Source organism: Hyaena hyaena, unplaced genomic scaffold, assembly GCF_003009895.1.
Source record: "Hyaena hyaena isolate Hyena2069 unplaced genomic scaffold, ASM300989v1 scaffold_1000, whole genome shotgun sequence".
Classification (NCBI taxonomy): domain Eukaryota; kingdom Metazoa; phylum Chordata; class Mammalia; order Carnivora; family Hyaenidae; genus Hyaena; species Hyaena hyaena.
The window spans coordinates 534,302-558,404 of NW_024081631.1; the positions used below are offsets into that span (position 1 = coordinate 534,302).

At 39.4% G+C, this 24,103-nt stretch overlaps 1 protein-coding gene across 1 annotated transcript in view; it reads right to left on the bottom strand.

Moving 5' to 3' along the window:
- Window positions 1–1,019: 1,019 nt before the first annotated feature.
- Window positions 1,020–24,103, bottom strand: part of PTGFR (prostaglandin F receptor) — a 44,290-nt gene continuing 21,206 nt past the window's right edge. Inside the window, exon 2 of the mRNA XM_039221704.1 lies at window positions 1,020–1,418. Coding sequence (XP_039077635.1) covers window positions 1,116–1,418 — 303 coding nt within the window. The 3' untranslated portion in view covers window positions 1,020–1,115. The remainder of the gene's footprint in view (window positions 1,419–24,103) is intronic.

The window sequence follows — 24,103 nt, forward strand, 5'->3', positions numbered from 1 at the left end:
TGCTTAATGGCCAGTTTTCCCCTTGACACGGGTAGCATAGGCTTTAAAGATGCCACCTTACTGATTTAGTGAACTAGCTTTCAAACAGAAATTTCTCATATGCTTGAGTGTGTGTGTGTGTGTGTGTGTGTGTGTGTGTGTGTAGAAAGCACAAACATACTAGTTACAGATAGTCTTTGAATATTATATATAGATCGTATTTCTTTTGTTCTGATACAAGAATGAGAGCTCAAAGCAGAGCTCCTTTGCCACCATTCTTTGCTCCTGTCACTGGGGTTTAAGTTCTGTTTGTTGGCATTACCTATGGCAGAGCTTCTTAGGATCTGCTCTACTTCAAATCACCTGTTTATGCACTGACATAGAGCCTTTGTTTCTCTAAAAATTATTTACTGTGCACTAGAATTTTCCGAGGAAAATTACTTGAAAAAAAGTGCAAATCTATAACTTGCTACCCCCCCCAAAAAAAAAAACACCTTCAAACAACAATATACCTCCATAGTAAAACATGCAAGCATTCATGTTTGCCAAAATAACAAGGATACATTCATTAGATGCTCGCCAGGTCAGGCCACCTGACAACCACACCTGGTATAAGGGAGGTCATTATATTATAACAAGCCACAGTGAATCTTATGTGACATGACCATACATATATGGATTGAAGCATCATAATGAGGTGGGTAACAGGCCAGGTCAAATAGTGAGAGTGCTCCCCTTCATCGAGCCTCATTTATAAGGAGAAGTTGCAGATCAGTGACCCCCAAATCACCCATTTCACTTGGCAGGTAAGTATTGAGATGTTCTTTGTCAGAAAGACCAAGTAAATGCCTAAGGCTTCAACACAGTCACTCATTCCAAAAGCATAAATAACACAAATAAGCCCAATTTTTTTTCCAATTTAACTCCCCCATGGAATGATCCCATTGTGTTTACCTCCAGTTGACAAAACAAGTAAAAAGATGCAATTATACAGCTATTTTACCAAATTTCAAAAGCCAATTCTGGCAAAGCCCCCAAACTGCTGAGGTCTGAATTTTCCAGTTAGGCTTTCCATATCTAGCCAATTAAGTGAAATATTGACACCACTTTTAATTTTGCTTTAGACCTACACTGACTTACTGTTCTATTAAACTAGGTACTCGCTGATTTGTTTTCTCTGCAACTGGTGACTCAGAAATAGCAGCAACCTTTAGGGAATTTTTAATGGAGCTGAGCTCCCAAACATGCAAGCTGATGACATGAACTCCACAGCAGCGTCTGACAAGTTTGTAGAGATTCCGAAGGACTGCCTTTCGTAGCAGAATATACACCCAGGGATCTAAGATTTGATTCCACGTTGCCATTCGAAGAGCAAAAAGTGTTGTTTCACACGTCTCCAGAGAATTATTTCCATTTATTCCAATGTTGGCCATTGTCACCTGAGAAACAAATAAAATAACAAAATCAGTCGATACAGATTTTTTCTTGGTCCTATCGTTGTTTAGCTTAACTAGCCAGGTTATGGGGTATCCATTTCACTTTCTGCAGAGTGATGTTATTTTGCAAAATACTGACAAAAAGAAATGAACAGTAGCAGAAACATTGATGTAGACACCTGGATCCTTTGAGTTCAAACTGACATTAGAACCACAACTATGATAACTTATTTGGCAAGTCAAATGTACACAGATAGAATGACCCAACAGAGGACAAAAACTGACACCAGTAACAGACCTTTTCTTACTTTGGGGAGTAGTAAGTTCAAAGCCGACATACATTTAAAGGCTTCAATGAAAAAAACTAAAGTTTATTTATGTAAACAAATTAAAATTAAGATAAACTAAAGTATAGATAAACTATAGATATGAGGTTCTTAAAATGAATTTAGAGCACCTGATACAATTTGCACATGGAAATGGTATTGTTCTAGCATGTTACTTTTAGAATCTTCTGCTTTGTAACCACAGTACTAATTTTTTATTTCATATTCCCTTCTGTGTAATCCCTTACCCTAGACTTAACTTGGCTAAAATATTCCAAAAATGCAATGGAATTTTCTAAGGGTTTTGAGGGAATGAGTTCCCTCTACACTACCATTTGGTCAACAATAACAATGTAGATTTTGGTCTCATGTATTCATTTCCTGACCACCCATGATGGTAAAGAGATCATTTTGTGGAATAAGTTCCATAAATGGCCCCAGCTACATGTTAGAACTGGTCCAATAACTGAGCCCAGCTTTGACTTCCAAATAAACAGCTGCAGAACAGACACACAAGAGGGCTTTGAAAACACCTTGGCTATAAAAACAAATAGGAAATAAATGAGCGAAAGGTGAAACTGAAAAACTTAGGGAGGGTTAGACCACTATACCACCGGCATTAAGAGAGGATATAACAAAGCCTGAAGCCCAAATGAAAAGAAAATCAAGTCTTTCATGTCTTCTTAATGGACCATTATCAGAAAGAAATGTCAACTTGGCCGGATGATATTAATGGTTGAAGAATGAATGTCCCTCATCCAAACCTTCATTATCTACACAGCAAAGTGCAAACTCCTTAGCTGGCTGGCTCCTTGATGACACATCTGAAGTCTGCTGCAGTCTCATCTCCCCTGCAGATACTCCATGCTCCAACTGCCATGAAGGCCTCACCTGTCCCAGATGTACCTTGCCCTTCTAAGCTTTGGCTTGTGTGACTCTATTTTAAACTCCTATGCACCCTTTCTCTGCCTGATAAACTCTGATCCATCCTTCAAGCCCCATGGAAAATGAGCTCATCTCCGTGACACTTTCCCCAACTGTCCCAAGATGAATTAGCAAGTTGCTTCCTCTTTGTGCTACCACAGCCCCCTGCCCATAGCCAGTTATGTCTCTTACCACAGTGTGTGATAATTATGCATTTATCGCTATATTTGTAAGTATCTCTTCTTTTTCTTTTTTTTCTAATATCCAGTACAAAAGCTGACACCTAGGCTACACTCAGTAAGTATTGGAATGAATAACATTGTATTATTTTCTATTCAGAATGAGGCTATTTCTAGAAGCACAACGAAACATGTGATCATCCATCATAACCAACTAATATTTTGAGGCTTAAATGTTTCTAGAAAATACAATGGCATCCACTAGTGAAGGATTCCAAAAATGGTTTATTGTCAGTCAAATAAACAGGATCTTGCATTCCATGCTAATTCCCTGGGAAACAGTTCTTTCCTTCTGGGTTCATTTCCTACGGGAATATGTATCATATTACATATGTTAGGCCTACATATGTTAGGCCTGAACATTCTGTAGCTACATAAGGCCAACAAAGTTTCTTTCTTTCTTTTTTTTTTTAATGTTTTTATTTATTTGAGAGAGAAAGAGAGAGACAGCGTGAACAGGGGAAGGGCAGACAGAGAGGGAGATATAGAATCTGAAGCAGGCACCAGGCTCTGAGCTAGCTGTCAGCACAGAGCCTGATGTGGGGCTCAAACCCACCAACTGTGAGATCATGACCTGAGCCGAAGTCAGACGCTTAACCGACTGAACCACCCAGGCGCCCCAACCAAGTTTCAACATAGAAAAAAACCACAGTCCTTGGGGTCTCTGGGCAGCTTAGTCAGTTAAGTGTCTCAGGTCATGATCTCGTGGTTCATTAGTTCAAGCCCCGCTTCCAGCTCTGTGCTGACAGCTCAGAGTCTGGAGTCTGCTTCAGATTCTGTGTCTCCCTCTCTCTCTCTCTGGTCCTCCCCCACTTGCACTCTGTCTCTATCTGAATCTCTCTCAGAAATAAATTTAAAAGATTGGAAAAAAAAAAGAAAAAAAGAAAAATCACAGTCCTCACCCAAAAAGTACCTGAGTCAGGTATAGGCTCTTATGTCACTGTTCCCCAAGTGAGCCAGTAGGATAGAACAAATAAATCTTTATGAGCCTAATTCCTCTTAGAAGAAAGCAGGGCCAGACTCAGGCAGTTGAATTAAGATATTTTGGCTTTATATTTTTTCTTTACCCATCAAATATTTATTATCTGGTATGTGCCAGGCAAGGATACAATGGCAAGCTAAGTAGATGTGTGCCTGCCCCCATGGAATTTACAGTCTATTAGCTGGGGCTTGAGGGGTGGGGAGTTGGCTCAAGGACAAAGGAAATGTATTTCTCTTGCCTCGTGACTATTAAATGAATGTATTTCCTACTAATGATTAGATATGTTTCTAGGAATCTCAGCTCCTAGTCAAGACACTGGGAACAGAGTTGGGAACAAAGTTGATTCATATAATCATCTGGAACAGCTGGGCGTGGTTAGAGACATGCAAATTAAAAACACCTGAGTGACAGGACACACGCTTCTCTGACCCTCCTCTCTCCTTGCAAACAGCAGTGTGGTCACCAGGTGTGCAAAGACATTGTGTCCTCTGCTAGGAGAAGTATATTAGTATACTTATTACTATATTATTGAAAATTCAGGACAATCTAAGCCAACAAAAGATAATTATAATTATAATTATAATTATTTTATGTAATGGAAAAATATTCAAGCATTAACATTTGTGATACGGTGTTAACTTTTTAAAAAGCAAGTTACTAAACTGTATCAACTTGAGTGATCCCAATTTTGAAAACAAAACAAAACAAAAAACAAACAAACATGTAAGTTTGCAAAAGTGTAGAAAAAAAGACCAGGGTGTGTATAAGTATTTCGATTGGTTATCTCTAGATCATAGAATTACAGAAGATTTTGATTTTTGCCTTTGGTGAATCACTAATTTACTAATATTTTAGATAGACCATGCACTGCTTTTGTAATTAGTGCATTTTTCCGAGTAATTAGTTGAGATATACTATTGTACTAGAGAATCAGAACTAACGTGGATTATTTATGCATGTCTGTCTGTATGTGAATGAGGTGCCACAGAATTGCGGGAACAGGGCAAGCCCTGGTGACACTGGCAGAAGTGTGGGGGTAGGAATGAGGAAGCCTGCCATGTTCCCTGGGTTGTGTCAACAGTCATCTCATAATCCTTGAGAGACCCCTTCTCTGGTCGGCCCACCCAAACTTGGAGTCCAGAGAGCTGTGTACAGATTCTCATTACACACTCCACCTTTCATCTAATTTCCAAGTGATATCTATGGAACTAGAGGAATATTATGTGTTATTTTTCTAAAATATCTTCCTTTGAACCTTGACACATTATAGTTATTCATCTTGACTAATGATTGGAATACTGAGAAACGAACAGGGCCAAGTGTTTGGATATTCTATGGAAAAATCAATGGATTGACATGATCCCTCTAAACACAGAGAGGAGAGAGAAATACTGAACTCAAAGAAGTATATGGGAGGGAGGGATTAGGTTCACTGCTAGTTGCAAAAAGCAAAACAGATAGATGGTAGAATAAATCATCCAGTCATTTGGACCATGTAATACAATTATATGAATTGTTAAGGTCACCAAAATTAATAAATCTGCCAGGCTACTTCACTTACATTTAATAGTTTTATTCTGGAAGCTTTTCTATCATCCTCTACTGCAAGTCTATGTATCTTTGAACAACTATCAGGACCCCAGGGGCTGTTCACAATTAAAAGCAATGGTAAATTTAAAATCATGTTTCATTTGCTCTGAGCAATCATAAAAGTAAATTAACCTAGATTTCACTTATATGTGGAATCTAAAACAAATGAACAACAGCAACAACAAAAACTAACAGATACAGAGAACAAACCGGTGCTTGCCACAGGCAAGGGAATTTTGCGGTGATCTTAACTACACTCATTGTGGTGATCATTTTGCAATATACATAAATATCAAATCATTATGTTGTATACCGGAAACCAATATAATGTTATATGTCAATTCTACCTCAACTTTTTTAAATAAGTAAATCAATCTAGCAGTAAGTAGCTTTTGAGTGTTTACTATAACCAGGTATTGTGCTAGATAGTAGTGATGCAGAGATGAGTACTTAGAGAAATCCCATCTAACATATATTTTGCTTATGTATCTAGTTTTTACTTCTGTCTCTCACACTAAATGAAATCTTCTCGAAAGCATGTATTTTTCTTTGGTTGGTTCTCTGTTGTGTCCCCAGCACCTGCCATATGGTAGGGCAGTCAATATTTGTTGAATGAATTAAATGAATGGGGTCCCTATGAGGAGAGCCCAGTGAGAAAGCAGACAGGCATAATGTTGTATTGAAGTACAGGCATGTAAATGATGACATAGGCAGGCTATTTACTGACATGTCAGCTCAGATGCGGTCATTGGAAATTATAAGTTTTTGCAATCTTTCTAGTATATCACAACTACAGTTACTCAGACTTGATTAATTTTGAATTCATGGTGATTCTGCTGCAGTTTGTCAAAATTTTTTGGCACTATTTTTTAAGGAAATTTAAATGACTACACAATCAAAACCATTTCTGATGGAATGTCCAACTTCTTTAGACAGCAAACCATTTTTTTAGAACTTTATCAACATCTATCTTCATATGAACAATGTCTATGACAATTATACACGGTTCTCATCTAGTCCCTGAAGCAGATGTTTCCACACATAATTCTTATTCCAAGAAGCACACCATTCCTTCCCTCCTTTCTGTCATCACAGAACACTAGTTCAGGGAGAGTTCCTTTAGGGAATGATAGTATATACAGAAGTACAATACACTGATCACAAGTTACTGTCCCTTATGTTATCATCCAAACACTGATCTTTAGGTCTGGCCTTTGAATAACCACAGAGATAGGGGCTAGTTGTGAATATGCAATTACAATCCAGCCTTATTGGGTGATTAAAAGAAAAAAAGTTCCATCCAGAAGCTTCATTCCATTCTATCTCCATGTTTGACAAGTTTAGTTTATGTGTTATTTGGGTGTGACTATAAAGAACTAAGTAAAGAAGATGGATTTTTAAGCACCACAACACCTATGAGTATCTGCAAAGGAGAAATTTCATTCTAATTCAACTGCAATGGCAATTTTGGAAAAGGAATATTATATAAATTACTGAATCCATCTTGACTAAACAGGTGACTTTTAGAGTTAAATATATTTGTGGTGATTTAACCAGATAGCATTTATTCTGGAACTAGAATAGTATTGTATCTCTGCATTAGTGACTACAAGAGCCTTCAGGAAAAAAATTCTTGTGCAAATCCAGAAAAACAGGTTTTTAAAAAACTGTCAGAAATAGAAACATAGAGATTGTAAGAGGATGCTTCTTTACAATTATGAATTTTTTTCGTATTTAAATTGTATAAACTTTTACACCATTAAATATAGACGGTAGCAATATTTCAGTCATTTCCCATTTACAGACTGCTCACTGAAATTTTTCAAACCGCATTTTGCACATGGCAGATGATTTAGACATAAGTAAGACAAGAATACTACAATAGGGGAGGACAAAAGCGTACGGTATTTCTTAGAACCCAACCCTGCCACCCGAACGTTCAAATCAGTGCTGCAAAGTACAAACGCTTGTGTGGACTACATTTTTATTTTCTGCTTGATTTGTTGGTAGAAGATTAACCAGGGTCACCTGGACGGCTCACAGTTGGTTGAATGTCTGGCTCTTGGTTTCAGCTCAGGTCATGATCTCACGGTTCATAAGTTCGAGCCCCATGTTGGGCTCCAGACTGACAGTGCAGAGCCTGCTTGGAATTATCTCTCTCTCCCTCTCCTTCTGCTTCTCCCCTTCTCTCTCTCTCTCTCTTCCCCTTTTTCCCTCTCTTTCAAAATAAATAAACTTTAAAAAAAGATTAACCAAAGAACCCAGCCGACAGCACATTCCTGCCCCTGCCTAAAGACTTACAAAGCTGCAAACACATGAGAGAATAGGGTGTGCTGTATAGATACTGCCCCCATTGAAATGGGTGCAGCCCCCTTTGGAATGGGTGCAATCCCAACCATAATACTTTACATGCACATCAGCTTCACATCAGCTGAAGAAATGATGTGTAAAATGAGCAATGGGAAAAATTTTAAACTAAACAGTACACAGTGACCAAAAAAAAAAAAAAAATGTGTGATACCTGAAAAATCAAAAAGTTCATCTTTCTAGAGATGTCTCATTTGTAGAATCCATGTATTTTAACTTGCTATTGCAGTCTCTTCTCCCAGGCCTGCATCGTTTTTTAAGTCTGGCAGTGGGAATATTTATGCCAAATGTCCTACATATAACTGTCCACATCGTCCCCGCCATTAGTACTTACAAAAGAATGCTGTAAGTTCTTTTTCTGATACTTTTTTTAAGGGAATAAAATATAGTCACCTATCCCAGAACACCAGATCTCACAAAATTCATAATAAATAAAATTTATATATCAGTTATGTCACATGTGATCATGTCTTTAAGGAAAACTATAGAAACTATAAAATAAATACAATCAAAAGATATGCTCTAAAGTTCAAAGAGATTGTACTGAGTTACAAAAAGTAAACTAGTCATAGCTGAATGAAAACCAAGTACACAGTTAAGAGAACATGCTTATTACTAACTGCAGACCCCTCAGAGAACTTGACCACTATCAAAACCCAGGCTGGCACTAGTCCATAAGGACCGGTCATTCCAGCAGTTATGGGATCCTGGATCATGGGAAAGGCAGAAAGTTTCCTGTAAACCAGGACATGCCACCTAGGAGTGAGTGATACAGCCATAAACACCAACAACATCAACAGCAACTGAGTATTCCCCGTGCTAGGAAAGCTCTTGTGATACACAGGGCAGGTAATCTTCCAAACCACCCTGTGACATGTGTATTGTTATCTGCATCTTACAGATAAGGAAAGGACGGTCCCATAAGATAAAGGACCCATCCATAGTAAGTGTCAGAGCCTGATTAAAAGCCTGTTCGGGGCCTGTCTTCTTAATTACTACATTAGACTGCCTCCAGGCCCTGCAGTTTACTGGCTTCATTCTCTGCCCAAACTTCACCCAGGAAGAGTAGACAAAGCCTAGACAAAGCCTTCGAAGGATTGAGAGATACTCAGGAAGACACTTGCCTGAAGGAACACAGATCTCACAGCAACTACCTCAAGGGAAGGACGTCCATGGAATCTGTGTCAGCATCAAGAAAAGTGCCTTTCCTGGCCCAGTTCCTGCCTCGTCTTCTGCCAACATTACCACCCACCCTGAGGCAACGGTGGGGATGGAAGGAGAAAACAATGCTGAATGGAAGCCCTGCTCCAATCATAAAAATGCCTTAAGAAGCCCTTCTCTTTCTCCCTTCAGATTAACATAGATACATACACCTTGCCCCTGAGAAAGGCCAAGGATGACAAGGAAGAAGCAGGTAAATAAGATTTAAGATTGCTGTCTCCCAGTCAGAGGGGTCCAGGGAATTCTGTTCAAAATTCTTGGCCCAAAGCTGGAGATGATGTAGAGTGCACAATTACGTGTCCGCAGGATCACTACCACCAAGACACAAGTTCATACTTCAAAAAGTAAAGCAGGAATGTCACTGAAGGGATTTAAAGCAAAGGGAAACAAAATTCACTTTGCTTATTATGTACACAGAACTGTGTACATCACTTCTCACGAGAAAACAGAATCACAGAATCTTAGAGAAAGCAGGAAAGTTTCCTTCATCTAGTTCAATCCTCTGTATAAAGTAGAAATGCCTTGCAGTGTCTTTAAGCATCTTTAAGACTCAGCCCTGACTCATGAGAGAATCTCTTCCATTTAAACTGTGTGAGTTGTTGAACATTCTCCAGTATCAGGAGCTGAAATGTACATATTCTAGTTTTGGTCTCCAGAGCACCGTGGAATAAGTGCTGTCGGCTTTTCACATACATTTATAAACAATGTTAACTTTTATCTATTTCTCCATTTCTCCTACTGTTTCTCACACAACATGGCTTGCAAATGCCTGGCTATCCGCCTCTTATACCCTAGTTTCTCAAACTTCCTTTAAAAAAAATGCACTGGTCGGAACTAAAATTAACACTCTCTTATACAGTCCAAGTACAGAGTTCAGAGGAACAATCACTTCTCGAAATCTGGACAAACCACTCCAGTCTGTGCCTCCAGGAGTAAGTCAGCCAGTTTCCCCTCGTGACAGATCTTAGCTCCCAGCACATTACAGGAAATAAGCTTCTTACTTATTAAAGGTACTCCTAATATGTGGAGCAAGACAGCCTTCACACTTCCCTGCTTGCTTCCAAATTACTCAGACTTCTATGCATGGATGTATAAATACTTAGATATAAATATGCACAGTTAGAGCCACATATCTGTGCCTATCTTAATGGGTTTGTTTTGTGATATAGTATCCAGTTCTGGAGACTCAGATGTCAAACCGAGGTAGGACCTCTGTATGTGCTCTTTGTCCACATGCATGATGTCTCTCTTGCTTGGTGTCTGATCACTTAAAAACCAGACTATTATGTTATAGGCTCCTAACTTGCTCTCCAGACACAATTTACTTATTCATTTATTTATTTCAACTTGTTCGTTATATTTGTCAAATGTTTCCTAAATGCCACCACAGGTCATTTGCCCCATCCTTCCGTCACCAGGCAGGACCTGTCTAAATCCTCCCAGCCTTCTCATCCATCCCCTCCAGGAAATCTTCCCGAAGTCACTCTATGGCTCGTACTCTCTCATTCTACATTCCCATCATGCTCCCCACCACCCCACTGGCATTGATTGACACAGTATCGGTACCATGTGTAAACTATATCATAACCAAATCATGTCAGCATAATAGTCCTTCAATTATATTGTATGTAAGTGCCTTATGTCTTTAACATTCTCAAATCCTTCTCCTCTACTTTCAGTGGGATAATTGGGAAAAGGCTTCCACAGCTGAGATGAGAAAGACAAGAAGAAACAGGTAATTCCAAGCACAGAATTTCGGAGGGTGAAGCAGAAAGTAAGTCAGGCAGCCCCAGATCCAAGAGGTCAAGGATTTACTGAAAAAAAAGAGAAGTAAATGGAAGCTTATGTGGACTTGTGTCTCAAAGAATGCCTCAGGCCCTGTGGCCATTGATCTATAGGCTACCCAGAGTACCCATGTATTTAAGACTAAAAGAACCTGGTACAATTAAAGTCAGTTTTAAATATTTAATTATTTTAATGTTTATTTATTTTGAGAGAGAGCACGAGTGGAGGAAGGGCAGAGAAAGAGGGAGAAGAGAATCCCAAGCAGGCTCCACACCATCAGCACAGAGCTGGATGGGGGGCTCGAACTCACAAGCCATGAGATCATGACCAGAGCCAAAATCCAGAGTTGGACACTTAACCAACTGAGCCACCCAGGTGCCCCAAATTTTTAAGTTTTTTTAAAAGGGATTAATCAGAGATTTCCCCAGAAGCTTTTACTGTTAAGGGAAAAGTCTCTACTCTGGTCAAATTGAGAATCATTGCAGAGGGTAAAGAAGAGGCACAGATGCAGAGATTCCCACCTGGCTGGATCCCAGAAGGGTTTGGGGGCCTGGGGAAGGGTGACGAAGTATATTCAAAATGCTACACCAGAGACTTCTCTGTCTTAGAGGTCCTAATCCTGGCTAGAGGGCTTCTGCCATCCCTGTACCTCCTGCATCAGCTGTTAAATCCAACTCCCTGACTAATCAATGAGTTTGATCTAACTTTAGAGAGGCTTTGGCCCACCTATGGCTGGCCATTGACTATTCCTGTCTGGACGGGGCGGCGGGGGGGGGGGGGGGGGGGGGGGGGGGGGGGGATGCAGGAAGACAAAACTAGTCCACTAGGGTGACTTAGGTGCCATAGGAATGATGGGATTCCTTTGCCCCAGTGTGTCAAAATAGGAGAGAAAGGGAAAGGAAAAGTCCTATTGGCACTTTATAGATTTTAACTATTTCATCCTCACAAAACTCCCTGGGATTGTTACTATTTTTCTGATAATGCAGATAAGAAAACAAAATCAGAGACATTAACTTGCCCAAATTCACACTGCTGGTTGGTGAAGAGGCAGGATTTAAACCCAAGTCTGGGGCACCTGGGTGGCTCAGTTGGTTAAAGGCCCAACTTCAGCTCAGGTCATGATCTCGCAGTTCACGGATTCATGCTGTCGACGGGCTCTGTCCTGACAGCTCAGAGCCTGGAGCCTCCTTCGGACTCTACTCCCTCTCTCCCCTCCCCTACTTGTGTTCTCTCTCTCTTTCTCTCCTTCCCTCCCTCTCTCTTTCAAAAATAAATAAGTAAACATTTTTAAAAAATGTTAAACCCAAGTCTATCTGGCTTCAAAGCTTATGATCTTTTACTCAACCATTTCCAGTAATAAAGCCAATAATTGTATGATATATTTATGAACAAGATGACAAAAAGAAAATAATAACAAACACTTATGGGTACTTACTATGTTCCAGGAACTGTCTTAACATATTTTGCATCTATTACCATATTATTATATTATCATAAATATTATCACATTTAATGATAATAAACATTCCTTGAGGAAAACAGTGTTATCCCTACATGAAGATGAAGGAGCTGAAGCATGGAGAAATACAGTAACTTGCCCAAGGTCATGGCACTAAAATATGACGGGATCAGGATTTGAAGAGCTGCAGCTGGTGAGTAAGGATGCACGTGTTGGTCTCCTTGGCATTCACAGATCTCATTTTTAACTCATTAGGTTTCTATCTCTTTCTGCCCTTATCTATAAGTGTTCTTTCTAGCTGATTCTGTGGTAGGGTCCCCTCCCTAAGGAGAGAAAAAAAGGGAGAGAAAACTCCAAGGTAACCTGGCTATGCACCTACTTGACAACATCCCTCATGACCTTGTAAACTCAGACTACTTAATCAGACTACATGATTGGGTGTGTTACCATATATGAGAGACAAAGAAATAAAAAACTATGCCATGTAACGTTTGGTGCTGAGTTTTTCAGGAATGAACCCAACTGAGTGGTGCCAGCACAACTGAAGTCACGTCCCGGACATTACAAAGCCTCCGTGTCATGACTCTCTGCAAGAATCCTGCTACAATTCTAACACTCTCTCACTCAGTATTTCTATTAATGCATTTCACTAGTATCTTTTGTGAAAATCAGGAACGTATGCTATTAAATACCTTGCTCCAAATCTTTTGTGCCCATAACAACAGATCTAAGTGTCAGGTAGGGTCCTGTACCACAAGTGGATTATGCTTTAAACATTGGCAACGATAGATGCATAAGACATTTTCATCCTAATCAAGAACTTGTTATCTAAAATGTCATAATTAAGGTAATTATTAGCAATTAATCTAGGAGTTAAAGAGAAAATACCCAGTTGGAAATGAGTGGTTGTATTGGAGGCGTACTGTTTCAGGAGCAAACAACTACTTTGACTGTTGGCAACACTGTTTCAATAGCAAAAGCAGACTGTAGCAGCAAACTTCTGCTCTGAAACATACTGTTTTTCCAAAGAGAAGTTTCCAACTAGCAAACTTAGTTTATTATTATAGAAGTTCATAAAGATTTTCTGAAGCATCCTCTAAGCTCTAGGATAATAATTTGTTAGTTAATGAGAATTTTTAATGAAATGAGTGTGCTTTTAAAAATAAAAAGATATCCATTATCTATTCTTCAACTGCCTCAAAAGCAGATGCTACAGCTCCATCTACCCCGTCAAGAAAAAGACTTCATCTGTCTTGTGGACCCTGTTATCCCCAGTGCCAAACTCAATACTTGGTACATAACAGGCACTCAATAAATACCAAATGAAGAAATTAATAACTAAGAAAGTTTAGGGCCCATGGAGGGCCATGATTATTATTGTACACTGGGTGGGGCACATAGTGGGTGACTAATTATTAATTGGCATACAACCTTCTCTATAATGCACAAAACTATCCCTTTACTTCAATGGCCACACCACCATTAAAAATGAATAGCTAAAATTCATCAAGTTCATGATACTGTTATGTTCAACATCCAATAGAAGACAGATTTAATGAGTTGTGGGGTCTTAAGTGGGGGTGAGGGGAGATCTTTTAAAAAACATTTTTAAGTTTATTTATTTATTTTGAGAGAGAGAACAAGGTGGTGGGAGCAGAGAGAGAGGGAGAAAGAGAATCCCAAGCATGTGCTACACTGTCAACACAGAGCCCGATGAGGGGCTTGAACTCCTGAACCTTGAGATCATGACTTGAGCCAAAACTAAGAGCAGACACTTAACAGACTGAGCTACCCAAGTGACCCAAGGGGAAATCCTTTAAAATTAATTTTATTTTACTTATTTACTTACTTACCTATTATGGTAAAAGACTAAGTTATTTTAAGTGGTAAGTTTGGGCCTTGAACATTTAGCATAAGCAAGTCACTGATGTATCTCTTTGGTACAATTTTAGGGATGCATTTATGATGACATTTTTTATATTTCATTAATTGTTACTTCCCTAAGACTTCAAAAAGTCAATCACTTACTGCTGTATCAGTATAATAATAATAATAATAATAATAATAAATTGCACTAAATTCTTTTGTTAGTTACAGTTAAGACTGAGGGACCATCAATCATTGTCTAAAAATCAAACTTACTAAAATATGAAAGCTTATTGCCTCTATGCCATGTAAATTTCTAAAGATTCCCACAGCTTTTTCAAAAATCACAAAAACCCAACTCTTAAATAAAAACAACAGTTTTACAATGTAGAATATACAGTCATTAGGTTGAGCTGATGTTCTTTCTGAGAAAAAAATTACTAATTGCCTAAAAATTCACAGTTGCTACTAAAACTTACATCTGCTGCCTTTGTTGCTGAAGACTATGGCTTGCAGTAAAGTGTAAGAAAACTTCTGAGAATGTGTCAAAATGCTCTACTAAAAAGGACCCATCAGCTATACTATCATTTATCCTTAACAAGGGTTCACAGTTCTGCAAGACTTGGCTTTTATGAAGCAGACTGAGTGCTCCATCGATTTTATGGAAAAGTCCTGGTCATTTCTTCCATGAACACAAGTACATTCTATCCCTTTTCATGTGTTACTGTAACCCATCCGTGAAATGTCTCCTAACTGACTACGGACCCCAAACTTTTGCTTCACTGAAGGCACCTCATTCCCATTCCTCTCACAGATCACGATGCCTGTCATGAATATTTCCTTGCTGTGCTGCTGACCGAGATATTGTTTACTGCCTCACTTGTAGCTTGCTCACCAATTATATCTGTGGTGATCTCATTCTTTTCATTTGTCCAGTCCTGAGGACCTCTATTATAAAGGTTATAAAAATGAAGCTTCATTCCAAGCCAAGTCACTGGTGTTATTGCCCTGCTCCACAATATTCACGAAGATCTGTAGGTAAAACTGTTTGGGACCCTGGATATCTGTGGCAAATGGGTGTTAGGCTTATACAAGTTATATGTGTCAATTTATACCTCATATTTCAATCATTCTATGGCTGACAAATGATGCCAGACAAAGCAAAAGGCAAAAGCCCTGAAATGGGCACCCTCCTACACTGTTGGTGGGAATGTAAGCTGGTGCAACCCCTCTGGAAAACAGTGTGAAGGTTCCTCAAAAACTTAACAATAGAACTCCCCTATGACCCAGCAATAGCACTGCTAGGAATTTACCTGAGGGATACAGGAGTGCTGATGCATAGGGGCATATGGACCCCAATGTTCATAGCAGCACTCTCAACAATAGCCAAAACATGGAAAGAGCCTAAGTGTCCATCAACTGATGAATGGAGCAAGAAGATGTGGTTTATCTATACAATGGAATACTACATGGCAATGAGAAAGAATGAAATCTGGCCATGTGTAGCAATATGGATGGACCTTGAGGGTGTTATGCTGAGTGAAATAAGTCAGGCAGAGAAGGACAGATATCATATTTTTGCACATATAGGTGGATTAGGAGGAAGTTAATGGAGGATGAAGTGGGAGAAGAAAGGGAAAAATAGTTGGGGAGAGGGAGGGAGGCAAAGCATGAGAGACTCTTGAATGCTGAGAACAAACTGAGGGATGGGGGGGTGGGGTAGAGGGGACTGGGGGGTTATGGGCATGGAGGAGAGCACTTGTTGGGATGAGCAATGTGTGTTATATGTAAACCAACATGACAATAAACTATTTAAGGGGGAGGAAAAAGGCAAAAGCCTCAGCACATGCCCAGTAGGATTCAATCATCTCATGTAAGACTCTCTCCAGAAATGAATCATGCTCATGGAGGAGGTTCGGGAAAGCTCCTGCCCCCTAGGATCTCAGTATAGTGTTGAGTTTGATGCTACATTAACCTGAAACTTCAGGAGCCTCTCAGAAAAAAGTATTGGTTGTCTTCAATTTTCTGTCACTGAATAGGATATCGCTTTCAAATACAGGTCTCACAATAATGTTTTAGTTCTAATGAATAACTTAAGTTATGTATAGTTCTTGCAGTACAGAACAGGACCTGGATGGGGTTTTTTTAAATTTGTTTGTTTTTATTTTTTAAAGACATACTGTTCATCTGGTATAAATAAGTCACAGTAACAAACCAAGTCTCTTTGGTATAATCACTATGTGAAGAATTATTATATAAGCATATCACCAATTTCAGAAGACTGCTTCCAGTTTATAACTATTAAATTGGGACAGTTTCTAAGATTTCAAGGCAAAAACACAAAATATTGTTATGCTACTTTTAGTATTGTGGTATAATAAAGAATTTGGCTGGCCATTGTCCCTGATTCTCGGGAGGGAGCCTCTAAAGCCTTGGAATTTCCTAAATGATGGGTATGTCTTTATTATTCATGGTGGGCCCCTGGAATCCTGGGTGTTTATGCTAGACAGGTGATTCCTGGGAGACCCGTAGGTAATTTCAGGATGGGGACAGGCCATGCTGGAAAGACTGCTCGTGTAATTACAGATGGTCCTTCAATTATGATGGTTCAACTTGTGATTTTTCAACTTTAAAATGGTACAAAAGCTGTACACATTCAGGAGAAATGGTATTTCAGATTCTGAATTTGTTCTTTTCCCAGGCTAGCTATACATGGTATGAGCCTCTCTTGTGATGCTGGGCAGCAAGTGGCAGTGAGCCAAAACTCCCAGTCAGCCACTCTGTCACCAAGGTACACAAAATGATACTTATAACCCTTCTGTTCCCATACAACTGTTCTATTTTTTTTTTAATTTCAGTACAGTATTCAATAAGCTACAGGAAATATTGAACACCATTATAAAATAGGCTTTGTGTTAAATAATTTTGCCCAACTATAGGCTAATGTAATTGTCCTGAGCATGTTTAAGGTAGGCGAGGCCAAGCTATCATGGTCAGTAGGTTAGATATATTTAAAGCATTTGGGGAGTACCTGGGTAGCTTAGTCAGTTAAGCATCCAACTCTTGATTTTGGCTTAGGTTATGGTCTTACAGTTCATAAGTTTGAGCCCCAAATCAGGCTCTGCTCTGACAGTGAGGAGCCCATTTGGGATTCTCCCTCTCTCTCTCTTTTTCTCTCCCTCTCTCTCTGCCCCTCCTCCACTTATGTGCTACCTCTCTCTCTCTCTCTAAGTAAAATAAATAAACTTAAAAAAGGAAAAGAGTTTAAAAAAATAAAAGCATTTTGACTGACAACACTCTCAATTTACAATGGGTTTATCAGGACATAATCTCATCATAAATTGAGGAAGATCTGTGGTGGGTTGAGGCTTTGGGCCATGAGCTAATAAGCCTGACCTCCTGGAGATTGACAGGGTCAATGATTCAATCATTCATGGGTAGGTAATGAAACCTAATAAAAACTGGACACTCAAAGCTCAGGTGAGCTTTGTTGGTTGCGGATACATGGAAGCTTGATGCTGGGGACCCCCCCAGGTCTCATCCCGTGGGTGTCTTCTTTTGGCTAGCCTCGTAGGTATCCTTCACAATAAAACTGTAAGTATGAGCATAGTATTTTCTGAGTTCTGTGAGTCATTCCTGAGAATTAACAAATTTGAAGGTGAAGTGGGAACCCTTGAATTTTTGTAGCCAGTTGGTCAGAAAAGCAAGGGGCCTGGGAATCCTCAGGCTTGCAGTTAGTGTCTGAAATGAGGGCAATCTGGAGGAAGATGGTGCCCCTAATCTGTGAGATCTGAAATAACTCCAGGCAGTTAGCATCAGAATTGCTTTGCGGGTACCTGGTAACATCTTTGAGCATGTCAGAGGAACAAAGTTAAGTATTGCAATAGCCCTGGACTGCTTCAGTTTAGGCATCCTGATATTGATCTTGCAAGTTGGAACTGCGTACCATTTTCATACATTAAGAAGCACTTGGGAGGATATACATGAACTTTTCAATTAAGCCGTGATGGTTATCCTAGGTATACCTAAGCAATAAAAAAAAATTCTCTGCATTTTGTTCAAAGTGTAGGGTTTTGAATGGAGTTCTTACAATCTACCTCTGACTGACACTTAAGACAAGTATTTTATTATAGAGAAGATTAAAGATTGGGACTGGAAAGGACCTTAAAAATCATGTACCTAATTTGTTCATTTCACAAGGACAAAAACTGAGGCCAGGGAGAAAAGTGATTTGCCCGACAGCTAGCTATTTAACATCCAGCTGGGACAAGATAAGATCTATAATATCTAAAATCCTACTGTGATTCCTATCCTCCTGTGGTAAGACATTGTTCAGGAACTAAGGCAGATAAATTCTAGGCAATTAGAATTTGCCTTGCCACTGACACAGACAGCAAAAAAAAAAAAAAAAAAAAAAAAAGGATAATCAAATGTCTTGTCTTTCTTCTATTTATCATTAAAGTAGNAAAAAAAAAAAAAAAAAAAAAAAAAAAAAAAAAAATGGCACTCAGGATAATCAAATGTCTTGTCTTTCTTCTATTTATCATTAAAGTAGCACTTTCAATGTCTTCTTTACATTTCTGCTGACCTACATAACAAAAGGGGTAGCCTATGCAGATATGCACTCATTCTAGAAGCATTGGTAAAACATCTATTATAAATCAGTACTAGGCATTTAGAGATGTCAAGAATTATTAGGCCCTTCTTTTCTAATGGGAGGACCTTCATCCTCATAAAAGCATAAATGGAGCTGTGTAAGTCCTATAATCAAAGCCCACAAGGAAGCACTGTGAAGCAAGCTGGGGTATCATAGAAGGGACTTCTCTGCCAAAAGGATTTGGCCATTATTCTGCAGACATTTCAAGTCATAAAGGATTTTAGACCAAGAAAGGAAAACCAAACTTCCCTATTGCATACATGGGGCATGACCTTGCCAACTTGCTTGAAGCTTTTGACAGAAATGTTTTATCCTGCTGCTTTCCTCTCTATATGGCTCAGCGACAACAGGGACTTTGCCAAGGCCATCAAAAAGGCACACTTCTAACTTTGTATTTCTCAGTCTCTATTACAGAAGTCTTGTGGTAAAGAATGAGGAATTGATTTCTTATCTGAACAGTTAAAACTAGGGGAGCCTGGGTGGCTCAGTCAATTAAGTGTCCGACTTCAGCTCAGGTCATGATCTCACGGTTCGTGGGTTCAAGCCCTGCATGGGGCTCTGTGCTGACAGCCAGCTCGGAGGCTGTTTCAGATTCTGTATCTCCCTCTCTCTCTGACCCTCCCCTGCTCACACTGTCTCTCTCTATATATATATAATAAATAAAACATTAAAAAATTTTTTTTGAACAGTTAAAACTCAGTTCTAATTCCTGGCTCAAGTGACGGGCATGAAGGAACTTGAACCAGATAGAGAGAAACAGGCACCCACAGCCCAGATGTAAGCACATTCAAGGACAACCCCTCAGGCCTCCAGCCCCTTGAATGGCCAAGGCACCATCTGGGGATGGAAAACAAGTAAGAGATTCTGGTTGCAGAGGTCCTTCTAGAAGAAGCAGTGGAGGGGATTCTGCTGTCTGTACAAAGTTTTGCTCCTCAAAATTCCAGGGGCTCAAAATGATACTGTCCATCAAACCACACAAATATAAACTAATTATACAAAAATACTATATTCATCTAGGAAACACAATAAATCTTTATTGAGAGGCCTGGAAGTTGAGAATAGCAGCTTTATTATCAGGCAGATCCAAACTGAGGGGTTTCCTACAAAATAATCCAAGATTTCTTCAAAACTGTCAAAGTCATGAAAGACAAGGAAAGGCCAAGGAGACATGACAATGAATGCCGCCATGATAACATAATGCTGAATCATAAATTGGACACTGAAACAGAAAATCGACATAAGTAGGAATGCTGGTAATCCAAATAAAGTTTTTATTTAGGTTGATCGTATTGTACTAATGTGATTGTCTTAGTTTTGATAATTGTACTATGGGAAGGCACAATGTTAATATTAGAAGAAACTGGGGCACCTGAGTGGCTCAGTCAGTTAAGTGTCTGATTCGGCTCAGGTCATGATCTCATGGCTCTGAGATTGAGCCCAGCATCAGGATCTCTGTTGTCAGCACAGAGCCCACTTCAGATCCTCTGTCCCCCTCTCCTTCTGGCCCTTCCCTGCTCATTGTAGAGAAAAATGGGTAAAGGACATGCAGGAACTCTCCAAAATAATGCTGCAAACTCTTCAGTACCCCTAACATTATTTTAAAAAAATTTTAAAGCTTACGTGCTTTTTTAAAGAAATGCAGATTTTAGAGTCAGTCTTGAGTTTAAAACATGGTTCTATCACTTATTAGCAATGTGACCTTCAGCAATTCCTTAACCTCTCTGTGCCTTAATTTCCTTATCAGTAAAATGAGAATTTACAAAAATTTTTTAAGTAATTAAGATTAACTAAAATAACATATTTAAACACTTAGTATTGTGTCAGGTGCATAATAAGTTCCTTAAAAAATATATCCAGCATTTGCATACGGACATTACCATAATTATTATAGTTATCATTGCTATAGTTGATAGTATTGGGATTTTCTGGTCCTGGAGTCACTTTAAGAGCTAATAAAAGTCTTGAGGTACCTGAGTGGCTCAGTCAGTTAAGTGTCTGACTCGGTTCCAGCTCAGGTCTCGATCCCACAGAACCTACAGAGTCCACTTGGTGAGAACAAGTCCCACATCAAGCTCTGCACTGACAGCATGGAGCCTACTTGGGATTCTCTCTCTCCCTCTCTCTCTGTCCCTCCCAAGCTCTTTCTCTCTCTCTCAAAATAAATAAACTTAAAAAAAGGAATTGGTAAAAGTCCAGTATTACTGTAGATAGTATGCATTTATCCTTTCCTTCACTTAGTTGTAGCCAGATGGAGTAACCTTGCTCCAATGTTCTGGGATAAACTAACTCATCCAGTGTATGCGACTGCTGAGTGTGGTGTGAGAGGGAGTTGAAAGCGACAAGCACAGGGATGGAGAAGCTCTCACTCACTTTGAACAAGTGTCCTCATTAAGTTACACCAGTCTCTGTTAAGCAGCATTTGCCTGAAAGGCATCACCAACATGAAGCAATCCATACACTGCTTATATTCCAGCAGCCACACCTGTATCTCTGCATGCCAGAAGTATTGCTGAGATCTGCTCTTCAGAAATCTGCTGTTCATACGTTTGCTGGATTGGATGCCACTTTTAGATATGCTAGGTGTAGAGTTCCCAAGAGTCAGGAGTGCATCAGGACAACGTGTGAACATGAATGAAATAAATGAAATGAACAAATGTAAGCCCTCTGGATCTCTTTTTAAATGACAGTCCCTGATTTACAAATGTTTGAAATATCACTCAGGTGTAAATTATCATTTAGAGCCCAGAATATAGCTCGCCATAGCAATGCAGAATCTACCCATTGTGTAAACTAGCTTAAAATACTGCGCTACCGACACAAAGAAATTAACTGAAGTAAAATTCTGTTGCAATGTTAGTAATTCTCACAAAAAAATGTTTTCTAAATTGAACTTTATGTCACGTCTGAATGCTATGTGGAGTTCCAACTCTCGGATTCTTCATTTCCTTATTAGTCCAAAGAACTTATATTTGTCTTTCACATTCTCCTTTCCCCCAAAACATGTCTCCAACTCAGACTTTTATTCATGACAACTTCCCCATGAGTTCCAAATTGAACTATTTCTCCTCCTTCCACTGCTCTAAGGTACTTACCCCTAGAGCTCACTCTCTACCAGTATTATTCCATCATTTAAAAAGTAAGCAAAACTTCTTGGGGGAAGAGAGGGACACACGCAAGTTGGTTCATTCTTACTGTAGGGCAGTTTGATAAAATACATTACAAGTCTTCATAAGATAGCTCCCCTTGAAAAACCTATTCCATGTCCATGAATTTCTTCTAATCAAGTAAGTAGAAATAGTGTGCAAAAATATATAGGATGTTCATCTCAGTGTTGTTTATAAAACAGAAAAATAGAAGCAACACCCAACAAAATTGGTTACAGTCTACCTACACAATGGAATAGCTTGCAGCCATTAAAATGGCATTGCCTAAGAACATTTACAGATAAAGTATGTTACAGTTAAGAAAATAAAAATTATTAAATAATAGCATTTCGGTTTGATTAACATAATAATTATCACAATAGCTAGAACTTATTGCATAATTACTATGTGTCTTCTGATCAGGTAGTACCAATATTCCCATTTCAATGATAAGTAAAAAGAGACCAAAAAATGTTGATAAGTTTGTTCAAGGTCAAATCGTTAGTAGAGATAATTTGGATCCCAAAGCCACACTTTTAATATGGCCTCTCTAATACATGTGCATATGCTTTGAGAAAACCATGGAAGAATATAAACAAAAATGTAACAGTACTTAACAGAGGCTTTACTTCTGGTAAAAAAAAAAAAAATCTAAAATGGCCTCCTAATGTTCCAACCCCTGTGGGCAATGCTCCTAATCCCTGGATTTGTGAATATAAGACATAACTCCCATAATTATGTTGTATGACACAGGTGACACAGTAAGGCTATCCAGGTGGGCCTAATATAATCACATGAGTTCCTTTAAAAGCAGAGAACTTTCAGAGCTCCTGGGTGGCTCAGTCAGTTAAGTGTCCGACTTTGGCTCAGGTCATGATCTAATGGTTAGTGGGCTTGAGCCCTGCATCAGGCTCTGCACTGACAACTCAGAGCCTGGAGTCTGCTTTGGATTCTGTGTCTCCCTCTGCCCCTTCCCCACTCATTCTCACTTTCTCTCTCTCTCTCTCAAGAATAAATAAACAATTTTTTTTTAAATAAATAAATGAAAGCAGAGAACTTTCAGGGCACCTGGGTGACTCAGCCACTTAAGCATCTGACTCTTGGTTTCATGTTCTCACAGTTCCTGAGTTTAAGCCCTGCACCAGACTCTGCACTGACACTGCAGAGCCTGCTTGGGATTCTCTCTCCCTCTCCGCCCTTCGTCCCCTCCTGTACCTTCCCTGTTCTAGCACTCTCTCTCTCAAAATAAATAAATAAGTAAACTAAAAAAAAAAAAAAAAAAAAAAGGAAGAGAGCTTTCTCCAGCTGGTAGCACAAGAAGCCAGAGAGCAGCTGCCCGCCAACCAGACAATGGGGACCTCAGGTCTGCAGCTGCTGGATTCTGCCAAAAACCTGAATGACCTTTGAAGAAGATTCTTCTCCCAGGCCACTAGGTGAGAGCCCAAGCCTGCTCTTACCTTGTTTTCAGTTCCCTGGGAAGAGAACCCAGTTGAACCTACCCAGATCTCTGACCCGCAGAACTATGATATTTTAAAGTAGGTGCTGTTTCACGCTACTAAGTTTATTGGAATGTGTTATGTAATCAGAGAAAGCTAATACACTACTTATGCAGGACTTAAAATTAGGAAATAGTAGAATTCTCCAAAAGTCATTACACTTAATAGAGAAAATTTAGATATTTTTTTTAATGGTTTTATTTATTTCTAGGAGAGAGAGAGAGACAGCGTGAGCAGAGGAGGGTCAGAGAGAGAGGGAGTCACAGACTGAAACAGGCTCCAGGCTCTGAGCTGGCAGTCAGCACAGAGCCCGACGCGGGGCTCGAACCCACGAACCGTGAGATCATGACCTAAGTGAAAGTCGGACGCTTAACCGACTAAGCCATCCAGGTGCCCCAGAAAATATAGATATTTTAAGATCAGGAACAAGACAAGGATACCCACTATTACCACCAGTGCTTAACATAGTATGGTGGGGCGCCTGGGTGGCTCCAATGGTTGAACATCTGACTTTAGCTCAGGTCATGATCTCCCAGAGTTTGAGCCCTGCATCAGGCTCTGCACTTGTGGTGTGGAACGTGCTTGGGATGTGTAACGTGCTCTCTCTCTTTCTCTCTCTGTCTCTGTTCCTTC